The following is a 23,540-nucleotide window of genomic DNA, read 5'->3' on the forward strand; positions in this document are numbered from 1 at the left end:
AAATACTATATCTCTTCATTGAGAACTGAGGGGAGAGGAAGCCCTGTCTTCTTGGCCAAGACCCAATCAAGAGTGGAGCTTCCTTTATACTGAGCTGAGAGGGAGCAGATCACAGCTCAAGTACCACATACTCACTGTTTTTACCAAGATTTAGTAGATTTCCTTGACTTTTTTTTTTTTTTTCATATTCTATATGCCCTTAGTACAATTTCCAGAGACTTTCAAAGGTTATTTATTTTACAATTTTCACCAGACTTTACAGATGTATCACTGGGAAATGGATCCATGGGGTTCTTCACACTGGCATTCCAGCAGTGGCATTCCAAATATGCACTGCTTTTAATGTAAGAAAATATTATTTTATTGTGAGCATTAACACATTTCTTAAATTTTATTTTGCAATTTAGTTGTCAATTTTTTTTTTAGGGTGCAAACAGTTTTAGTCCATAAGCCCCAGGCACAGTGTCTAGAGAGTTTAACAGAAAAATGGCTCAGATCCAGTTAATTCACTTTTAGCATAGGTGAAGTCACTACTCCAGCATGTCTAGTTGTCCTCACAGCAGGTAATCCCATCTGAACAGCAGATACTCTGCTCATTAGACTCTTCCCTCAGCACCAACTTTAGCTGAGACATAATCTGAGGCATTCAGCCACTATTCCATTGTATAGAATAAAGAATTGTGAGCTGAATTTCTTAGTTTAGTATTCTTCTGGTTGCCTATTACTAATGCCAGTAGTGTCCTAAACGTAGCGACCTGGGTTACAAATCAAAATCCTACAGCTTTTATCACTAAAACAGCCACCAATCCAATCTCCAATTATATAAGCATATCTCAAAGGATAGTCCCTTCTGCTTCACAGTTTAATTGGGCATGGCCAAACATAAAATTATTTTAGAACAATGATAAAGTCAGGTAAAAATAATTACTTCTAATATGAGATGACAAGGTGGAGAGTGACCTGAACTAGAAATGTGAAACCTGCATGGGGCATTACCAACACTGATCAGCTGGATGACTAAGGGTTTCCACTGAATAGAAGCTCTGTGTTAACCACATGTGCCCTGTCTATCAAAGTTCTAGAGCAATGTGAGATGCATTAAGAGAAAGTTCATGATTTCCTAGGCAGCATCTTTGCATATAAATAGCAGTACAGTAAAAGTTGCAGAGAAGATTAAAGACTTGAAAGGGATGGGATGGAGAAAATCATATAACACTTCTGATTCTGAAATTCTGTAACTGAACCAATGTGACTGTACAGTCCAGAGTAAAGGTGAGAGGATGGTCCTCTTTTGTGCCCTACATGGGTTAAAACACACTTGGACACTGTTAACATGTGAAGTGCATATTTTTATTAGGTTCCCTGACAAACTAACAAAATCCAAAGAAAGAGATCCCACAGAGAACCACATCATATGAAGAACACTTGAAGGACTTCATGTCTACCTAAAAAATCGGGTTTAGGAAACAAAGAGTTATTTACAAATACTTCCAAGCTGTTCTTAAAAGTGTAAAAATTGCCTGGCATTACTAAGTACTCAAAGTCCAGTTCAAGGCACAACAAATCACTCATTTATTCAGTAAACATTTATTCTGTACCTCCTTAGAGGGAAGTCCTGTGTTAGGTGAGTGTCTAGGCCACATGGATAAGTAATGAAGAATCTAGGAGCAGAGATATGCACATGAATAACCAACTAACCATAATACAAGGGAGAGTATGAGAGGTGTCATGTGGGTAGAACAAAACCTACTTCAAAAAAAAAAAAAAAACCTACTTCAAATTCAAAATCAGGAATCACTATGTCCTGATATCAGGATCAGAGAAGGCGACATTGATTCAGGACTGAAAGGTGTATGCTATTCGTGTGAGAATAAACATATTAGGAGGTCACTGAAGGTGGTTGGAAAGCAGAAGCAAAAGTTTAGAAGTGGGAACAGGATAGAAAAATATAGTAGAACAAAGCTGAAGAACAGAAGAGCCTGAGTAAAGCAACCATAGGTGTAGAAATATCAGGTATTGGGGAGTAAGACAGGAAGGGTGCCAAATAGTACAGAGCTTGTACTCCAGGCTATAGACAATGACTATGTATGGGTATCATTAAAGGTTCTAGAATACACAGTGGTGTGTGTGTGTGTGTGTGTGTGTGTGTGTGTGTGTGTGTGTGGCTTTGCTGTTGTTTTTATTCCTGGTATAGATTAGAGGCAAACACAAGAAAGGCAGGAGGCTTGCACAAGGGTTAGTCAGGAGGAAATGACATTCTGAAGCAGGTCACAGGCAGGTAGCAGGGGGAATGGACAGAGGAAAGAGACTCATGAGATATTTCAGAAACTGAATCATCAGGCCCCAGACCTGAACTGTCAAATCTAAAGGACTGTGGAAAGAGCAGAAACCCCAGCTAGAGGAGGAAATGACTGAGAGGCAGAAGTGGCTGAATTAATATGAAAGCACAGCACTATTGCCCAGTTGAGTGGGTAGGACAGGACCAGGAAATGTTCTACATCTTGCTCCAAGCACTTCTCAATCCTTGCCCAACTCATGATCACACCCCCTCAGAGGCTGCTCACCAAGGAAATGCCCGAAGTCAAATGCAGAACCAATCCTATACTTCAAAACACAAACTTGTAGAAAAAGAGATCAGATCTGTGTTTACCAGAGGAAGAGGGTAGGGGGAAATGGGAACTGGATGAAGGGAGTCAAAAAGTATAAACTTCCAGTTATAAGATAAATAAGTACTAGGGATATAATGTATAACATGATAAATATAATTAAGGTTGCTGTATGTTATATATGAAAGCTGTTAAAAGAATAAATTCTAAGAGTCCTCATGACAAGTAATAAAAAAGTTTTTTCTATTTCTTTAATGTTGCATCTCTGAAGGAGGCCATGGCAACCCACTCCAGGACTCTTGCCTGGAGAATCCCATGGACAGAGGAGCCTGGCAGGCTACAGTCTGCAGCCCTGGAGAGAGTCGGACATGACTGAAGCAACTTAGCACACAATGTTGTATCTCAATGAGATGATGGATATTCATTAGACTTGTGGTTAATAGTTTCATGATGTGTTTAAGTCAAATCATTATACATCCCAAACTTATACAGTGCTTGCTGTATGTTAATTACATACCAATAAAAATGGAAGAAGGAAAAAAAATAGAGCCAATCTCATCTAAGAGAAGCTTTACTAGCTACACAGTTCAGTTCTCCATGAAGGCCAGGGTAGCTTCAGGGTTAGAGAACCCCTCAGTAAGATCCTCAAACAGAACATCTGAAAAGTACCTTCTAGTCCTAAGCCTGCCACTGGTTAACCTCTTGAAACCTTAAATGATGGCCCTCCTAAGTCTCAATTTCTTTACTGTAAGATGGGAGTGATAATGTATACCCCACCTACTTCACAGGTTTGTGGGATTACACAGGAAGAGACGGAATGCTGCAAAGCACACAAATGCCAGGGGTCATTAGAAGTTCTTTGAGGTCATAAACTACAACAAATTCATGTTTGTATCCTACATAGAGCTGACTATGGAAAGAGGGAGGGAGCAAGGTGGAGAAGAAAACACCATAGTCTGGGCCCCACAGGCAGCCTGGTGTCAGCCAAGGAATATACTGCCTACCATATCTTCAAGAAGATCCTACATCCAGAGAAACAGATGAGAATAACTGTCCACATCTACCTCCTCGTTTAACTGATGGGAAGCTTCACCCTGAAAGAGGCCCAGTGATCTGCCCAATATCTTTAGTGGCAGAGGGTCCAAGAATAGGACCAATAACACAGTCACAGGTTAGATGGTGTTTTCACCCACATTATCTTACAAGCAGACTTTGAGCTGGGTGGGAAGGATTATTAAAAAGTTGAATGACTTTTCTAGGGCAGGATTCAAATCCAGACAGTCGTACCCCCAGTTCACTGCTCTTTCCCTGTTGGTATTAGCACAATCATCTCAGCATTCAGTATATTTCAGACTCGCAGTTCTGTTTTATTTTATCCTGCCTTCAGCAGTATTTCACATTCAGTCTTTCCTGGTAGAATTCTACTGACCTTTTGTCTTAAAATCCAGTTCAGTGGCCACACTGGGCACCAGAAACAGTTTTAAAACTGAATCATCAAAACTGAGCCTACCCATGTATCCATAAATCATTTTCCAAAGTACATCCCCACATGTGTATCATTCCATAAGTATGAATAATGTATGTATCATTATTGTACTAAACACATTGACCTAGGGTGCTCAAAGAGCACTGATGGCTAATTGAAGCAGTATTTATCACATAAATACCAAGAAGGCAGTTTTAACAAATGGGTGGAACAATGAGATTGAAAACTTACTGACTTTATCAATGAAAACTGATTTGCATTCACAGAAGGACCTCAAAGTGAAGTGAGCAACAGGGAAAATGATCAGGATAATTCTAGTCAGCTACATTCAAAAGATCTGAACCTGAATGCGTTTTCTATTTAAGGAGGTCCAGGGAAGACGCAGAGGTGGGAGGAATGATAAAAAGAATTAACCTTGCCACCATCTCAATGTCCTGTCTTTCCACCATAACCCTTATTTCAGGAAGAAGGCATGCATGTTTTGCTCCCCTTTTTTAACTCATGGAAGAGGATTAAAACTGCTCAGTCTCCCGGAGCTTGCAGAGGTTTCTGAGTGGGTTTCACCAGGGATGGGGCGACACCTCCAGGCAGCACTTCCACGGGACAGGCCAGGGAGCAGGACGGCGCAGAGGCCCTCTACTGTGGCCCGCACCTCGGCACCCTCTACCCCAGTGTCTTGGCAGCAGTTTCTGCTGGAAAGCACCGACCTCCCTTCCTCCTGTTCCCTCTCCTTTCTAGTCGCGTCAATTACGACACAACTCGCCACCCTTGCCCGCGGTCAGCAGCGGGTAACAGATCCTAACCTCCAGGGAGCCCTCGGTGTAGGGTTCAACAGACTTGGCAATTGCCTGGTGAAGACACCTGCCCCACAGCCTACCCCGGCCCCGCCAGACGCGGCGGACCCGAGGGCTGCGAGCGCTGCGCTCCAGGGATGCCCGTTACAGAGCAGCACCCAAGGCAGCGAGGTCCACACCCAAGGCCATCCTAGGGCTGCTGTGAGGGGTCGGGGGAGACTAGGCCCCAGACAACGCCCCCACCCTCCATTAATAAAAGGCAAGATTTTAAAAAAAGCGTCATTTACCGACATGAGTGATCACTGTGGCCAGTCGCCGTGTGAACTCCTGAGGGGCCATTTCTTCTTTTAACCAAAACAGCATTTCACCGAAAAACCACTCGGTATAAACAAAACAAAGCAACACAAAGCTGTTTCTATCGCTGCTATGGATGACTATTTAAAGGCATCTCCTCCAAAGGAAGTTCGGCCCTCACACTCTTGCTCTCCTAAGGCACCAAACGAGAGTCACTCCCAGTCAAGGCCAACTCTCCACCGCCGCGCGGCTAGAGGACGTAAGCCACGCCCCGCAGGGGGTAAATTTAAAGAATCGGTTGAGCAGCTCTCCCAACGCGACGACTGCCGTTGGGAGACAGAAAAGTAGCAGTTCCTAAGGAGAGAAGAGTACGTCGCCCCAGTCTCGCCGTAACCCTGCTTCTGGCTTCCTGGGTCGAGGGGGTTGAATAGGTTTCTGGATCTGAGGTCCGATCTTTGGCTCTGCCTCCTGGGAGGGTCGGGATGAAGTATACTCTGTCAGCCCACAAGAGGCGCGCGGACTCGCTGGTTGCGGAGAACTGAGGAGCTGAGGTGCTGAGCGACCTGGAGGCGTGCTCCGCGCCGCCTACGCCGCCTCACAGCGCGTCGCAGAGCTTCCCGCCTCCGCGCGCACCTTTCCCCGCCCGGGGGGCGGTGCCCGACGCTCCCGGAGAGGTGCGCACGCGCGTGTCCTTATTCAGGGGAATGATGTGCCAGCTCCCCTAAGTGTTAGTTGCTCATTGGTGTCCGACTCTGCAACCCCATGGACTGTAAGCCACCAGGCTCCTCTGTCCATAGCATTCTCCAGAAAAGAATACTGGAGTGGGTTGCCATTTCCTTCTCCAGGGGATCTTCCTGATCGGAGGATGGAACCCAGGTCTCTTGCATTGCAGGCAGATTCCTTACTGTCTAAGCCACTAGGAACCTATCTTGAATCGTCCCTTAAGACTGGGGGCGATTCAAGATCTGTGCTCCAGCTGTCGGGGAGAGGAGACAGCGACTTCAGTTTGGTATCCCACCCTACCCCACCCCCACCCTACACCCCGCCCCCTCGCCTGGTATCTGTGGAGAAGCCCAGGCAAGAAAGGGACTGGCAGGAAGTTCTGCGGCCGCCCGCCGGTGCTCTGGGAGAAGGGCTGTATGAGGTACAGTTGACCGTCCCATCTCGTGACTCCGGGGACCTAGACTCCGGTGGCTAGAGTTTGTTTCTCCCTGTTAGGGGTTGTCTCGTTCAGTTATCAGCGTCCACTGGACACACTCGCATTTGGAGCCGGGAGCGCGGGCTGTGCTGCAGCTGGGCTCGGCAGGTGGGTACGTACGAGTGACTCCACACGTACCGTGTGGGCCTTTTCCTTCGTGCAGCTCGCCAGCGCTGCACCAGCCAACAGTCAGGCGCGCCAGCGCTCCCTCCAGGAAAGGCTCTGGCACAGCGTCCTTGCGAATCCTACCTGTCAGCCGCAGGAGCGTCTGCTCCGCAACTATCCAGTGGTAGATGCCGTCGCAGGGCTTCATTAGGTGGCTCCAGATACTACCTGACAGACGGAGTAACCGAATTAAGAAGCCCAAGTGAAAAGCCTGAGCAAATGCAAATCTGGCCAGGTTGTCCCCCCAATCCATTCTTAAAAGGAGGGACCCGGTCGCGAGAGTGCCAGGATCACCCACAGGTTCTGAGCCAATTCTGGAAAGCTCAGGTTTCCTCTTTTTTATGTAAAAAGCCAAACCCCAAACACCTTGGATGAAATTTCTAGGAATAGCCCCTCAACCCTGGCGTTTGGAGATGTTCTTCAATGCTTTCTGCTAACAGTTGTGGGCTGTGGTTAAGAGATGGTGTTAAGCCACCTTCAAAGTGAAATTTGTCCAGAGGTTCTTCCCTCCTATGACTGGGCTCTTTGCACTTTGCCTGCACAAGTAGAGCAACCATTTTCATAGCAACCCCTTGCAAGAAATTCAGAGAGGGGTTAAAGACCCAAAGGAGTAATATAGCTTTGGATTGTGTTTCCACAGTAGTTTCTGGCTCTTCAAGGATGACAAGTAGTTTTGAGGAACCAGATGAAGTCTTTCCTGTTGGTAGTAGTAGTATCCGGTGCCCAGTCAGAGCCAACTGTGAACTGGTCCCTAGAAAGCAACATATTGCTGAGGAGACTGATAATGTGGGACTTTCTAAAATTTGCAGATTCAGTGACCTCAGCTTCTTGGGTTAAGTCAGGTTCTTAATCACAGATGGAAGGGAAGGGAGAAGGGAAGAGTAAGGAGAAGCTTATGAATAGGAATGAGAGAAAAAAGAAAGGAAAAGGAAAGAAAGAAATCACACTCAGAAGGTAGCTCTCCTTCTCACATCTATACCTTCACTATCTTCAGGGGTTTCCATGGGGATGAATTGGCTGACTTACGGCAAGATGTAACAGGCAGTGTCTGTCCTCAGAAACCAGTTCTGTCCCCTCATCTTTAACACACACTCTCTCTGGGGCCTCAGCTACTCTACCTGGGCCATAAGGGAGTAGGTCTGTGATCCCCAAGGTCCCTTTTGCAGTTCTGAAATCATATAACTAAGCAGAAATGAGCATAGCTTTCAATAGCCCATTTCTACTTGTTCCTTCAAGAAAACAGTCATTATCTCCATTTTTCTTGTGAATATGGACAGGCTTCCTGTCTTCTCTCCTCCACAGCCCTCCTCCATTCTGTGCCTCTTTTTATCTATCCTAATTATGATTTATCTCTTGTTGCTGACAAATTACATTGCTTTAATGATTTCCCTGGTGGCTCAGACGGTAAAGCGTCTGCCTACAGAGGGGGAGACCTGGGTTTGATCCCTGGGTCAGGAAGATCTTCTGGAGAAGGGAATGGCAACCCACTCTGGTATTCTTACCCCCCTCCCCCAAAAAAAGGAGCTCCAAGAAATGTATGGAAAAATCAAGGAGCAAGTCAGAATAGTCTGCCTTCCTCTCTACTGAACAAATTAATAATCAGTCACATCTATTGAACATCAATTATATGCAGAAGGTTGCGATGTGCTTAGTCGCTCAGTCATATCTGACTCTTTGCAATCCCATGAACTGTAGCCCACCAGGCTCCTCTGTCCATATGGATTCTACAGGCAAGAACACTGGAGTGGGTTGCCATGCCCTCCTCCAGGGATCTTCCCAACCCAGGGGTCAAGCCCAGGTCTCCTGCATTGCAGGCAGATTCTTTACCATCTGAGTCACCAGGGAAGCCCATGAATACTGGAGTAGGTAGCCTATCCCTTCTCTGGGGAATATTCCCAAGCCAGGAATCAAACTGGGATCTCCTGCATTGCAAGCGGATTCTTTACCAGTTGTGATAGGCAGTGTCAATTACAGCAGCTATCACCACCATATAGTAAGTGACTGCTCTGTGCCACCTGGTATGATGGCAGGCATTTCACAAACATTATTTAAGCCCCACAGTAACCCTGTATGGCTTTGGTCTCATTTTGTAGATGCTGTTGGTATAAGAACCAAAGTGCGTATCACTAAACATATGAATCTAGACCATTCTCTCCTTTCAGGTAAGGATTTGCCTGAGCTTAGAAGACAAATCATCCTCCAAGCACTACCAAAGTAGATTCTACCTCCCTTTTGGTGGATTGTCAGCAATGCCTCTGGCAATGAAGAGAAAGTCAAAGGAGGTGCCACAAGTGAGGTGAGGTACCTGGTTTAGTCTAAATCAGTGGTTCTCAAACTAGCAGAATCACCTGGAAATATAGATGAATTTTTTAAAAATACAAACTCCTAGTCCTTGCCTCCAGGGATTCTGATTCAGTAGTGTGGGATAAGATCTGAGAATGTGCATTTCTAACACATACCCAGGATTACTGATGCTGCTGGTCCACAGTGAGCACCACTGACTACAGCAAAGCTCTTCAAACTTCTTAGACTACAAACCATAGCATGATATAAATTTTACCTCATGATACAGCAGACATAAATATACATAATTAAAACAAAATGAAAACAATTGTTGTATGGAACAATTTTTTCCCCTCAGAAAATTAACTCAAAATGAATCACTGACCTAAATGTAAAACACCAAACAATAAAATTCCCATAACAGTTTTCATTCCAATCCCAAAGAAGGGCAATGACAAAGAATGTTCAAACTACCATGTATCTGCACTCATTTCACATGCTAGCAAGGTAAAGTTCAAAATCCTTCAAACTAGCCTTCAACAGTACATGAACTGAGAACTTCCAGATGTACAAGCTGGATTTAGAAAAGACAGAGAAACCAGAGATCAAATTGGCAACATTCACTGGGCCATAGAGAAAGCAAGGGAATTCCAGAAAAACATGTACTTCTGCTTCGTTGACTATGTGGATCACAACAAACTGTGGAAAATTCTTAAAGATGGGAATACCAGACCACCTTACTTGTTTCCTGAGAAACCTGTATGCAGGTCAAGAAGCAACAGTTAGAACTGGACATGGAACAACAACAGCCTGGTTCAAAATTGGGAAAGGAGTATATCAAGGCTGTATATTATCACCCTACTCATTTAACTTCTATGCAGAGTATATTGTGCAAAATGCCAGGTTGGATGAATGACAAGCTGGAATCAAGAGTGCTAGGAGAAATATCAACAACCTCAGATATGCAGATGATACCACTCTAATGGCAGAAATTGAAGAGGAAATAAAGAGCCTCTTGATGAAGGTGAAAGAGGACAGTGAGAAAGCTGGCTTAAAACTCAATGTTCAAAAAATTAAGATCATGGCATCCTGTCCCATCACTTGATGACAAATAGAAGGGGGGGAAGTGGAAACAGTGGCAGATTTTATTTTCTTGGGTTCCCAAATTACTGTGGATGGTGACAACAGCCATGAAATTCAAAGATGCTTGCTCCTTGGAAGGAAAGCTATGACAAACCTAGACAGTGTATTAAAAAGCAGAGACATCACTTTGCCAACTAAGGTCCGTATAGTCACAGCTATGTATGGTAGTCATACCAGTAGTCATATATGAATATGAGAGTTGGACCATAAAGAAGGCTCAGCACCAAAGAATTGATGCTTTCAAATTGTGGTGCTGGAGAAGACGTTTGAGAGTCCCCTGGACAGCAAGGAAATCAAACTAGTAAATCTGAAAGGAAATCAACGCTGAATATTCATTGAAATGGCTGATGCTGAAACTGGAGCTCCAATATTTTGGCCACCTGATTCAAAGACCCGACTCATTGGAAAAGACCCTGATGCTGGGAAAGACTGAGTGCAGGAGAAGCGGGCAGCAGAGGATGAGATGGTTGGATAGCATCACCGACTCAGTGGACATGAGTTTGAGCTAACTCCAGGAGATGGTGAAGGTCAGGGAAGCCAGGTGTACTGCAGTCCATGGGACTGCAAAGAGTCGGACATGACTTAGCAAATGAACAACAAACAACAACATAACATAGGAGAAAATCTAGATAACCCAGGATTTGGTGAAGACTTTCTAGGTACAATACCAAAGGTATGTACCATGAAAGAAAAACTTGATAAGATAGACTTCATTAAAATGAAGCTTTTCTGCTGTGTGAAAGATACTATTAAGAGAATAAAAGGAGAAGTTATGGGTTGGTAGAAAATATGTATAAAAAATATAACTCTCTGTTAAAAAAAGGGGGGGGGGCGGCTATTATCTAAACCATACAAAGAACTCTTTAAAAAAAAGGACTGTTAAAATACAAGAACTCTTAAATCTCAATAGTAAGAGTATAACCTGATTTTTTTAAGTGGGGGAAGGGTTAAGCTCTATCTTATACTCATTATTGCTGTAAAAATAGTCTACCAACTTGCAACTAGAAGACTAGTAAGTTCTAGAGATCTAATGCACTGCATTAGTGATTATAATCAACAATACTGTATCATGTACTTCAAAGTTGCTAGGAGAGTAGATCTTAAATGTCCCATCAAAAAAGAAATCATAATTATGTGACATGAAAGAGGTGTTGGCTAATCCTATGACAGTAATCATATTGCAATACATAAAGGTATCAAATCAATAGGTTGTACAACTTAAACTTATACAAAGCTATGTGTCAATTATATCTCAATTTTTTAAATGTGACATTACAGAAAAAACAAGTTTATCTTAAAATTCTGTAATTTCAATTTTGAGACGATTAAGAGGAGGATTTGTTTTAAATACATGTTTTTCACATTTGGGGAAACATTATAAAATGTTGTATTTTTCATACCCCACACCCTTTTATATCAGGACACTCCCCCTTTCTTCTTCCCCTCAGAAAACTCTATAAGATTAAGAATCATGTAAGGGCTCTTCGCCCTGAAGCCCATGAGAGAAAAAGAACCCCATAAACCACAGAAAGAAATATCCATGGGGCACTCAGGTAGCCTAAAAGATCTGAGAAAAGCAGGCCCCACCCTAGTTGGATCCCACCCGAAGGAACCAACGAAGCAGCGACCCCAGGGGCACGCAGCCATCTCCAGCACTGCAGCTCTGCTCTCTTCTTTGATTGGTTTTAGCGGTGACGCCCCCTCCCGAATGCCTCGCTCGGATTGGCCTACTTCTTGGACCAGACTGGACGGTGGCCAGCGGAGGACAAGAGACTTCTAAACGGTCTGGAGGGACGATTTGGGTCACATCCGAGACGCAGTTGCACATCAACAAGCGTCCGGGCTCCAGGGACATGGCGGCGGCCTCTGTGGTGTCGGTGCTGCTGATGGCGACTGAGAGGAACTGTGGCAGCTAGTCCAGAGCCCGCTGCTGCTGCTGCTGCCGCCCAGGCAACGGTGGGTGGAAAGGCGGCTGTGTTCCTGCCCAGGGATGGGGGCGTCAGGTGTTGGCCCGCCTGAGCGGTGCGAGTTGCGGGGGTTCGGGAGGCTCGGTAGAATCTGCTTGTCAGCGGATTCTGCTTTCAGCCCCACCCGTGAGAAGTCCTCCTCCACCCAGCCCTCCCCTTTCTTCCCCTTCTCTAGATTCACTCTTCAACCTGCCCTTTGCTTTAGTTTCTCCCGTTAGGGGTAGGAGTAGGGGGAATGGAACTGGGCCTACCATCCTCCAGGCCCTCCTAACTATGGGGGCAAGAATAGGGTTGACAGAGTTAGCGATAAAAATACAAGATGCTAGTTAAAATTTAAATTTCAGATAACACAATTTTTATTGTAAATGTCTCCGATATCAAGTCAAAGTAAAAATATAAAACAGTATTTGTAAATTGTCTGAAGCTAAACTGGGCGTCCTGTTTTTTATCTGGCCAAGCAAGGATAATCCAATCCTAAGCAAGAATAACATTTATACAACCTCCTAACCATTTACAGTGTCCTTTCTTAGCACTCCCTATATAGGGAGTATTATAATCCGTGTTCTGATGAAGCCCAAAAGGTCTAACACAAGATTATGCAACTAGTAAGTAATGGGGCCAGAACACTTTAAAAGCCATTTCAGTTCTGCTGGCCCTCTCAGATGTGCATTTCAAAGAAAGAGTCCCGGAGAGCTCTTTTAATTGTTAGAATGAACATAACAACAGCAAATTTGTCTTTCAGAGGACCTGGAAAGTTGTTTTATATTTAGGTTCTTTGCTGTGGCATTTACCTTATATTTAAGGGAAGAGACTGTATTAAATTGTCAAGGAGTATTGACTTACTGTGTGATGATGAAAGTTTATTATATATGTATTAAGTCACAATGGCCCATCATTTGACTTTGATATCAGTGGATAAGGTTATATTCATGCAAGAGAGCCATACATCATTGCATAGGTAATAATTAAGGCGGTGAAGGGTATTCTGGAATGAGACACACCTGTGTTCAAAACCTAGATTTCACACTTTGATGGCAGTAGGCAAGTTACGTAATCTTTCTGGGCCTCCGTCTCCTCTTCTTTAAAGTAGAAATGATAATAATTGTATCCACTTAATAGGATTGTTGTATTAAATTCTTGTCAAGTGCCTGGGACATTGAAATTTATTAATTTTATTTATGATTAACCTTACACTTTAACTTTTAGTAAATGTGAATTTTTGGCATAAATTATTAGATAATAAGTATTTTAATTTTAGTTTTAAGTTGAAAAAAGACAAGTAATTAAGAATATAATGAATATTGTGAGTTTCAGTGCAAAGAAACATACTATTCAATAATAGTTAAAGCAGATATTTTAGACCATAATATACCAATTTTACCAAATCACAAATCTGTAAGCCAGGCTAATATAATAAAAATTTATATTTTAGTCTCAGAAATTGTTCCCCATGTATAATCTTACATGCTTTAATATTCATTGTGTTATAAACAGGAAGAAACATTAGCACTCTCCAAGGGAAAGAGAATTACTATAGGGTGAGAAATAAAGGCAAAAAGTAGGTTTATGGTCAGTGGCTGTTTATGGTGAGGTAGGCTTAGTATGTTTTAAAAACCAAATGTCAAGCTTTGTAGGAGTTTTATATTTCTTTTTATTTCCTTAGTGTTTACAGTGTTAACATAGTTCACTTACAAACTGTTCTCTAGAATTCCTCTTGGGAACTTTTCCCAGTTTTTCTCCAGAAAAACCTTTCCACCACCTTGAAGAGAACATGGAATTATGAAAATTAAAGGTCTAATTTTAGCAACTATTGACTGTTACCTGAGTGATAGTAAACAAGTCATTTAACATTTCTTGGTTTATCTCTAAAATCATAACTACCAAAAACCTGTTCCACCATCCCCAAGGTTTATAAATGCTATCAATTATTACTAGCTGTCATCCACCAGAGAAAACTTCAACCAGGGATGAATCCAACCATTTGTATTCTTTGTGCCTGTAGCAGACCTCCTCAAAGGGCTACAGAAATTTGCACACTGGAAAGACTTGTAATAAAATAAATTCATAGTAGTCCACTTCACCTGGGCTTTCAGCAGACCAAGAAAGTAAAGCTTTCTTTCTTTTATGGGAGACAGGATCTATGCCCTTTTTGTTATTGTTGTTAAGTTTAAATGCAGTTTTGCAACATGAAAACTGCAGTCTCTGTAATTAATTAGAAATCTTTGTCACTCGTGATACATCTGGTGCTTGCTATCTGTTTTCAAAGCTTATTGCTATATTAGCTCTAAAATAAAGCTTTTCTTAACAAAGCTATAGGCTTTATTAAAATCAAGTCTGCCAATTAAAAAACAATGGGAAAAAAACTCAAGGCTGTATAAGTTTCCTATTGGAAAGATACTTATTTTTGAAGTGAATGATAATCAGTGAATACATATCAGAACAATTTGCCATGGATCTGTATAGAGCTTGTTTCCCTACTTATGTGTCTTGTACATAAAAGAATAATGTAGAAAATGTTTGTTTGGGTTCTTTAATTATTTAGCTGGTGTATGTAGGGAACTGAGGATCCCAAGTTTGAAAGGGCACAAAAATCTGAAAATGAGATGCTTAAAAGGATTTTATCTTGAAGCAGTTTGATTTGTCTGCCTTGTAAGCTTGGAAGTGATTCTACATTGTGCTGCATAAAAACTGTTTGCAGACCAGAATTTTAAACTAAATATAAACAGTTTAACATTTAGCCATGTGCTTTGAAAGTCATGTGTTGGAGGCTTTATTTGCAAAACTTAATAATTTAAGCTTTTGACTTTTAGGTCCAAAAGATACTTCTAGTGCTTGGATACTACCTGGGAGCAGCTCGTCATGCCTGCATTGTATGGAACAAGTGTTCAAAATAAAATGCAAAAACTGTAAGCTGATGGAAGAGGCAACACACAACATCCCTGGTACTCCAGGGAGAACATTTGATATAGAGGATATCTTTGTATTGGCATATTTTTTCTAGGGCATTTTTAAACCAGTGATATTTAGGGTATGGGAAGGAAAATAATTATCCTAATTGTTTAAGCCATGCATGAATATCTAGAGATGATACTAGGACTTTTCTTTAATAGGCTTTATTTTTTAGAACTGTTTTAAGTTTACAGGAAAATTGGGATGAGAGTTTCCAGGTTCCTATATTGTTAACAACTTACATTAGTTTGGCATTTGTTAAAATTAATGAACCATCATTGACACATTATTAATTAAAGTCCAGAATCTATTCAGGCTTCCTTAGTTTTCACCTAGTGTCCTTTTTCTATTCCAGGATCCTGTTCAGGATACCATGTGACATTTAATTATGTTTCCTTAAGCTCTTCTTGCCTGTAACAATTATTCAAATTCCTCTCCCCCCACCATTTTTTTTGTGTGTGTGTGACCTTCACCATTTTGAGGAGCACTGGTCAGATAGTTGGCAGGATGCACTTGTATTGGAATTTGTCTGATGTTTTTCCTCAAGGTTAGACTGTAGTTAGGGGGTCTTGAGGAGGAAGACCACACAGGTAAAATACCATTTTCATTTCATTCTATCAAAGGCTTTACTATTGGTGTTGACCTTGATCATGTGACTGAGATAGTTTGTCAGATTTCTTCATGTAAACTTCTTCTTCCCTCCCCGCTCCTTCTGTACTGTGGTCTCTGGAAGGAAGTCTCTATGCACAACCCACTCTTTAAGTAAAACTTTTTTTCACTTTCCCAAATGGACCAAGATGCTTATTTTGGATGAAGCTGATAAAAAATATTGAGCCAAAGGATTAAAGGTCAAATCCATGAGTTTTACCGGAAATCGAATACAAGGACTCAGGTGTGCATGTGATTTTTTGCAGAGGGCAGGTTGGAATAACTGTTGCAATATAGCTGTGAAGTGCTATATTGTCCTTTCCCCTGCCAAAAGCAATTGTTTCCTACAATCTCTGTCTCGCTCAGTTCTGTAGTAAGACAGGGACGCTTGGTCTCAAACATTATTCCTCTAAGTATTATTATGAAAACTGTTATAGTTGATACGTCATCATAATTCATCATTGTCTCTTTTTGAAGGTTGTGTCCCTTTCTGCCTTAATGCCAATCAATATGCTAAAGTCCTCAAAAAGTTCCTGAGGGATCCATTTCCAATTCTAGTGAAGAGCTGATCTTTGAAAGGTATATATTATTGTATCTTATAATAATTTTGAAATAGAGTAATTTTTTCTAATTAATGTACATAAAAATTATAGCCAGGATTTTTTTTTACATTCTTATTTAAGCTCTGTGCTAAAATTGCAGTAACTAGTATCTGCAGTGTCTTAGTGCTTGTAATAAAGCTAACAGAGTAAACACAAGGAGAAAAACAACCGAACCAGATAGTAGAAAAACTGCAGGTAACTAACTCCAGGGTATTTTGTTCTAAAATTTGGTACAGTAATATCAGTATTTTGGCAGAATTAAAAGAATGAATTTCTAATGGGTTCCTTCCAGTGGTAGGGGTAAGAGTGAGAAGTCAAATGGCTTTTTATTCTGACTCTGATCTGAATTAACATTTTCCTCTCTGAAATACTGTAAGGAAGGAATTGTATGCTGTCTATGACAAATGAGGGACCAGCCAGTACACAGGCAGTTCTTTTTAAGGACTCAAGGCAAAGGGTAGACTGGATCTGAGAAAACGCATGTCAGGATTTCAGTCTCTTATGTGGCAGGATCTGTTTTTCCCTGGTATTGCTACTTAAGACACTGTTAATATCTCATTATTTCCTTAAAAAACTGAAGCAGGATCTGGTTACAACGTAGCTGAGAAGTGCTGCATTGTCTTTGCCCCCTGCTCAAAATAAGACTGTTTCCTTTCAAGTCCTGTCTGCTGTAGCACCCAGGGATGCATGGTTTCATACACATTTACCAATTTAAACCCTGACTCAACAAATGACTCCTGAGAGTTAAGGCTTATTAATATTTTTCAGGTGCTGACAGAAAGAAAGAGGCATTACTAAGAGGGAACTCCTTGATAAGGTACAAACCACATTTTGATACTGACTTACTGGTATTTAATTTCATTATGTTATTTATCTACTAAAAGTTGACTTTGAGGGGAAGATTTTTCATTGTCTTTGTCAGCTCAAGCAATGTAGGGATATAAAGACCATACTCCACAGATAGCGGTGTGATTTATAGGAATTCATTACAATTTTGTGTCCTGAAAGATTGTATAGAAGTTGCTTTTGAATTAGAATTTGAATATATTATCATATCTCAGGCTCATGTTTTTATGTACAACTAATGTTCATGGTTATGAACTATGATCTGCCCACTTCTTGTGAAAACTGTATTCTCAGTTGAGTATTTGTCATCTTCACTGAATTACTTGCTTTTATTCTGGAAAAATAAATCATGTATTGTTTTTTCAAGTATGATTTTGTCAGCCAGACAACCTTGAAAATCAGGTAAATGAATCAGGAAATGTGTTGATGAAAAGTGGTATTTAAATTGTCCTTAGAAAGATTTGTGATTAATCAGAACACAGTGGGAAAACAATGTGAAATGTAGTTCAGATTTTGGACTTTATATAGTTTATATTCAAAGGGGACATCACTAATGCTATTAGATCTGGTTGTCTTTCTTAACTTATACACAAGTCTTTTTTTTTTTTTTTTTTGGTCATGTTTCTCATATCTTGTGCATTCTTGATGATTTCCTGTATAATTGAGATTTTTCATGGCATTTTCTGGTAGCAATTTATGTTGACCCAGGCTTAGTTATAGTAGCTTTATCACTTAAATAAATTGAAGTATGTCTTGTTACTAATATAAAAATAACTTTGTCAAAAAACATAGTAGTAGTTGGTAAGAATAGATGATGAGGTGATGCTCAGAAATGGTATCGGCCTGATTTAGGACACAGACTCTTAAGTGCAACAGCATGTTGTTTGGATAAAGAGCAAGTCAGTGTTTTCCTATTTGTTTTCCTCTTGTCCTGGTTATTTGATATTTTAAGTTGTTCCAGCCAAGACATTTTTGATTGGGTCTGTCATCTGTTTTAGTAGAGAGCTGTGGCAGTAATTAGTGATACAGTGATACAGTCAATAGTGTTACAGTGATACAGTCAATAGTGTTACAGTGTATGGGGTGACCTGAGCAGAAATCAGCGATAAATATGGGTTACCATACAAATTTTTTAGAGGTTCCCCCCACACGGAAAAAGTTTTAAGTCCTGAACCAAGTCTGTCCAGTAGAACTTTCTGTAGTGAGGGAAATGTTCCATATACATGCTGCCCAACACAGTGGTGACAGGCCACGTGTGTCTACTGAAATACGGTTAATGCAACTGGGGGTTACATTTTCTATTTTATTTAGTTTTAATTTAAATAACCACATGTAGCTAGTGGTTATTGCCTTGGACAGAATAGTCCTAAGCAATAGTTAACATTCCAGAATTTATATTTTCAATTTTTAGTTCTCAAAGTGTGTCAAAATGGATCGCACACCTGTTCCTTTTGTTTCGTCTGGTATTTACGTCTGTCCCAGGCTAACACCTGCTCTTGGCTCACTTTGGCACAGGCTTTAATTTCACTACCCCAAGCACAATTCTGTGGTCTGCTTTATAAATAATAACACTCAGGCTGCCTGATAGAATCTGATCTTGCAGCCAGATGAATCTTTTAGGACAACCACAAAAGTAATATTTTCTTTTTCTCTAGATTTTGTGATTAGCATCTAGTGCTCTGATTAGAAGCCCTCCAAGTATAATCTTGGCAAAGAAACAGCCACTGGTGGTTAACAAGTACTTCATATCATTTGTACTTCATGTAATTCTTGATAACTGATATTCTGGTGAATAATTTTTCTTTTGTTCAGAAGTGGAAGCAGGAGTCAGTTTGGGAGGAAAACTGGCCATAAACATTGAAGAAGACAAGAAGATTCTTTGTGACACTGAGGCTTTCTACCACACCATGGTGGAGGAAATGCCAAAGACTGTGGCTGACCTAATTTAATTCCTGGAATGAAATGGTTATGAATGTAGTGCTTGCTCTTGCTGAATAGGCAATCACATTGTGCACTGTGTTTCTTTTGGGGATATGTGGAGCTTGTCTGAGTGCTCACAACAGATTAAAAATACAGATTTTGATAGCAAAGCAACTTCAGACATGATTTCATGTGAGGGTAGTCATTGGTTTTATCCTCTTGTTACCTAGTTCTCTACACATGGTTGTATTGAGTATTTGCCATCATTTAATAATATGGACCGAAAGATATAAAAGCAGCTAATTATAAAGTTTGTCTGCCTTTATTGTATTAGTCACTAACTGAACAGAGCTAACTTTAAAATGATTTTCTAAGAAAATACTTAAATTTATTTTGTTTGGTATCATTTTTTTCAGTAAGGCATTTTATTAGCAGTTAGTTGAATGTTTATTGAATGTTCAATAAATTACAGTGAAGTATTTTTTTCTCTGAAGTAGTTTGGTCCTTATTTTTTAAAGATTTGTACCTCTAGCTATAATCCATATTTCCAAAGGAAAAAGATAAAACAGCAGTCCATAGTAATATTTTACTCCAGTTATAAAATTATACACAAAAGATACAATGAACATGGCTTTTCATAAAAAGATTTAATAGTTCCAAGTTAGCTGCTGCTTGGCAGTAGCATGAAGACTGAGCAATTGCAGATTTCACCAGTACCATCTACTAAACAATATCTGCTTCTTCAAGAAGAAAGAAGCAAAAATATAAAATTCCTCCCTCCTCTGGTATGACAAACATTTCCTGGTACACATCATGTAACTGCTCAACAACAAGGTTTTTGTTAATAAACTAATTAATCAATAGATTTCTTTTTCCATAACAATAACATGGAGTTGCTATTTGTTGTTGTCATTTAGTTACTAAATTGTGTCCTACTCTTTTGTGACTCCATAGACTGTAGCCTCCCGGGGCTCCTCTGTCCAAGGGATTCTCCAGGCAAGAATACTGAAGTGGGTTGCCGTTTCTTTTTCCAGGGGATCTTCCTGACCCAGGGGCCAAACCCAAGGCTCCTGCATTGGCAGGCAGATTATTTACCACTGAGCCACCTGGGAAGCCCTGCGTTGATATAATTATTGACTTTACCAAAAAACCTGCACAGCCCTATTTAATAATGTGGATTTTATTCAGGATCAAAGTCAACCATTATCTCCACCTAAAGGCACGTTTGATTAGTTTCTTGAATGCAATAGCTTCCTCCTGGACACTTCTGCCTCCCGGGGCTACACTCTCACTTTTCTTCCTCCTACTTATGTGGCCCTCTGCTATCCTCTTGTCATTCTTCCTGTGTGCTCTTCCATGTACTAGACTGACCTCTCCCTGGCTATCAGTCTGAGGACTCTGGCACTTCAATATGTTCAAAAGCAAACTTAACCATCTTGTTCCAGTAATGTTTAGCTCATTACCTTGTACCTCCTTCTCTTATCTGGGCTTCCCTGGTGGCTCAGACAGTGAAGAATCTGCCTGCAATGCGAGAGACCTGGGTTCAATCCTTGGGTTGGGAAGATCCCCTGGAGGTGGGCATGGCAACCCACTCTAGTATTCTTGCCTGGAGATTCCGCACAGACAGGGGAGCCTGGTGGGCTACAGTCCTTGAGGTCACAAAGGGTAAGACATGACTGAGTGACTAAGCACAGCACAGCAGATTTGGAGATCATTCAGCAATGGTTTCCAAATTTGTCTCTCTGCCCTCGGTCTTAACTTTATCCAATCTATTGTACTACTTGGCCCCCAGGGTGATCTCATAAAAATTTAAATTAGTAAATAGCTTTCCTTCCTACCTGGGATAAAGTCCAAAGTCAATAGCTTTCCTACCTTTGGTTTTGCATCTAAAAGTTATTACCAAACCCAAAGTCAGCAAGATTTTTTCCTGTGTTATTTTCTAGGTGTTTTATAGTTTTGTGTTTAATATTTAGTTCTGTAAATCCATTTTTAGTTAATTTTTCTGAAAATACAAGGTCTAGATTTATTTCTTTCCATGTGATATCAAATTGTTTCAGCACTATTTTTAGAAAAGACGATCTTTTCTCCATTGCATTTCCTTTGCACCTTTGTCAAAGATTGGATCAATAAAATTGACTATATTTACGTAGGTCTATTCTGGGATCTTGTAAGGGAAACTTTTTCACCTGTACTGTCAAATTTCTACTCACAGAATACTTCACTTCTAGGCACTTCCAAGAAATCAGATGTTGTTTTTCCCAGTATCCATAAATGATTTCACATCTGATTCTTCACATGCCTGCCTTAATCTGTTGGGACTGCTATAACAAAATACTACAGACATATATTTTTTTTTCAGACTTATATTTAAAAAACAAATTTATTTATCACAGTTCTGGAGGCTGGAAGTCTGAGATCAGGGTGCCAGCATGGTCAAGTGAGGACCCCATTCCTGGTCAAAGACTACTCATTGTATCCTCACATAGTAGAAGGGGAAAGAGAGCTCTCTTCGGCCTCTTCTATAAGGGCACTAATCCCATTCATGAGGGTTCCACCCTCAGGACCTAATCACCTCCAAAAGGCCCCAGCTACTAATAACCATCACATTTGGTATAGGACTTCAACATACGAATTTGGGGAAGATCCAAACATTCAAATCATAGCAAAGCCCAATCCCAAATCCTTCTCCATCTATTGTGGAGAATGGACTGTTTTGGTTATTAAATTTCCTAATTCAACTGTAATTGTCCTTCCATCTGTCATTAAAAATAACACAATCCTTTAGCCTTCTTTTAAAGTGATGTTTACATCATGCCAGCTTTGGTATGGTCGTCGTTCTCATGATCATTGTCTGAACTCTTGGCAAATACTGTCATAGTGTTGAAATTAAACTAGTACTATCTCAACACAAAGCACAATAGTCAATCTACAGTCCAAGCCAAAGACAACCACTAACACTGATACTCAAAGTACATTTAAGTTGTACACTTCAGGTGCATCACTTAGAGTAATATACAAGTAGATAATCGATTATTGCAAACTGCAAATCATGACTGTCAACATCAGCATGCAAGAACAACAACAGCAGGAAAGCAACCCCAACTCTGGAAGACAGATCATCTATGCCATATCTATTTGATGCTAAAAATAGTGTCACTTTCAGCTATTTAGGAAGCTGCCACAAGGATTTATATTTTTCCCCCAACCTTAAGCATTTATTGCCTAAAACTGGGACTATTTCTGTACATGTTTCCAGAGATGCAGGACTTCCAGTGCTAACGCAACAGTTCTGGGCAAATCAGAACAGTTGGTCATTCTCCTCAGTTCAATGTAGTTGAAGCTCTAAAACCAAACCTTCCCATCTACAGCAACTTCAATTGTTTGGCCACTGTTTGCATGAACCATAACAATGCCATTGACCGTGTTGATGTAATGAAGGGAAGATCTAGGAAAGGTAAACTCCTCTTTTATAATACTCAGCTTCTCTTTCATGACAAAAGAACACCCAACTCTTCTAAAGTGAATATAGTCACCAGGCAGCCTTTCCCAACCCAAAGCAAGAGCGTCCTCCTCTCATGTGTTGTATGTTGATTTGACATGATTTCAAACCCACTTGTCTATAACTTACTTTGTTTTAACCCACTTGTTTATGACAAAGACAAACAAACAAAAAATATTTGCTTTTAAATGTAAAGTTTCCACATTAAGAATGAAATCAACTGTGTCAGGGTGTTATCATCTCATCTGTGGGTTAAGGAGCACATAGAGACCAGCTGGAGAGGGGCTGAGTTCAGTTCAGTTCAGTCACTCAGTCATGTCCAACTCTTTGCGACCCCATGGACTGCAGCACACCAGGCTTCCCTGTGCATTACCAACTCCCAGAGCTTACTCAAACTCATGTCCATCGAGTCAGTGATGCCATCCAACCATCTCATCCTCTGTCGTCCCCTTCTCCTCCCACCTTTAATCTTTCCCAGCATCAGGGTCTTTTCCAGTGAGTCAGTTCTTCCCATCAGGTGGCCAAAGCATTAGAGTTTCAGCATCAGCATCAGTCTTTCCAATGAATATTCAGGACTGATTTCCTTTAGGATGGACTGGTTAGATCTCCTTGCAGTCAAAGGACTTTCAAGAGTCTTCTCCAACACCACAGTTCAAAAGCATCAATTCTTTGGCACTCAGTTTTATTTATAGTTCAACTTTCACATCCATACATGACTACTGGAAAAACCATAGCTTTGACTAGACAGACCTTTGTTGGCAAAGTAATGTCTCTGCTTTTTAATATGCTGTTTAGGTTGGTCATAGCTTTTCTTCCAAGGAGCAAGCATCTTTTAATTTCATGGCTTCAGTCACCATCTGCAGTGATTTTGGAGCCCCCCAAAATGAAGTCTGTCACTGTTTCCATTCTTTCCCCATCTATTTGCCATGAATTGATGATGTTATAGCCACACGTTCCAGGAAACAAACTCACTCAGAAGGACAATGCAGATAGTGGAGTGGAGTTTATTACACCAGTGGGCCCAAGGCAGAGTCTCCTCTTAGCCAAGGGCCCGGACCAGCATTTGTGAAAATCTTTTATACCCCGAGTGTACGTGTCCAAACCCACCACCCCAAATTCCTTGAGACTTACAAAGAAAGG

The 23,540-nt window shown here is 40.9% G+C and overlaps 1 protein-coding gene, 1 long non-coding RNA gene and 2 other non-coding genes across 4 annotated transcripts in view; 3 read left to right on the forward strand and 1 right to left on the reverse strand.

Moving 5' to 3' along the window:
- The window catches only part of MCF2L2 (MCF.2 cell line derived transforming sequence-like 2), a 273,630-nt gene extending 267,862 nt beyond the window's left edge, over positions 1-5,768 (reverse strand). The window contains exon 1 of the mRNA XM_061166666.1: positions 5,174-5,768. Within this exon, the coding sequence (XP_061022649.1) occupies positions 5,174-5,249 (76 nt within the window). The 5' untranslated portion in view covers positions 5,250-5,768. The remainder of the gene's footprint in view (positions 1-5,173) is intronic.
- A 5,960-nt stretch (positions 5,769-11,728) lies between these two features.
- On the forward strand, positions 11,729-20,995 carry LOC133073356 (uncharacterized). The gene is made up of 5 exons (XR_009696958.1): positions 11,729-11,925; positions 14,747-14,842; positions 16,011-16,112; positions 16,904-16,952; positions 18,794-20,995. It is a non-coding gene; the product is annotated as an uncharacterized LOC133073356 (long non-coding RNA).
- LOC133074327 (small nucleolar RNA SNORA81) lies at positions 16,202-16,376 on the forward strand. Its single transcript, XR_009697170.1, has one exon. It is a non-coding gene; the product is annotated as a small nucleolar RNA SNORA81 (small nucleolar RNA).
- On the forward strand, positions 16,713-16,836 carry LOC133074294 (small nucleolar RNA SNORA63). Its single transcript, XR_009697140.1, has one exon. It is a non-coding gene; the product is annotated as a small nucleolar RNA SNORA63 (small nucleolar RNA).
- Positions 20,996-23,540: the final 2,545 nt, after the last annotated feature.

Source organism: Dama dama, chromosome 19 (genome assembly GCF_033118175.1).
Source record: "Dama dama isolate Ldn47 chromosome 19, ASM3311817v1, whole genome shotgun sequence".
Lineage (NCBI taxonomy): Eukaryota > Metazoa > Chordata > Mammalia > Artiodactyla > Cervidae > Dama > Dama dama.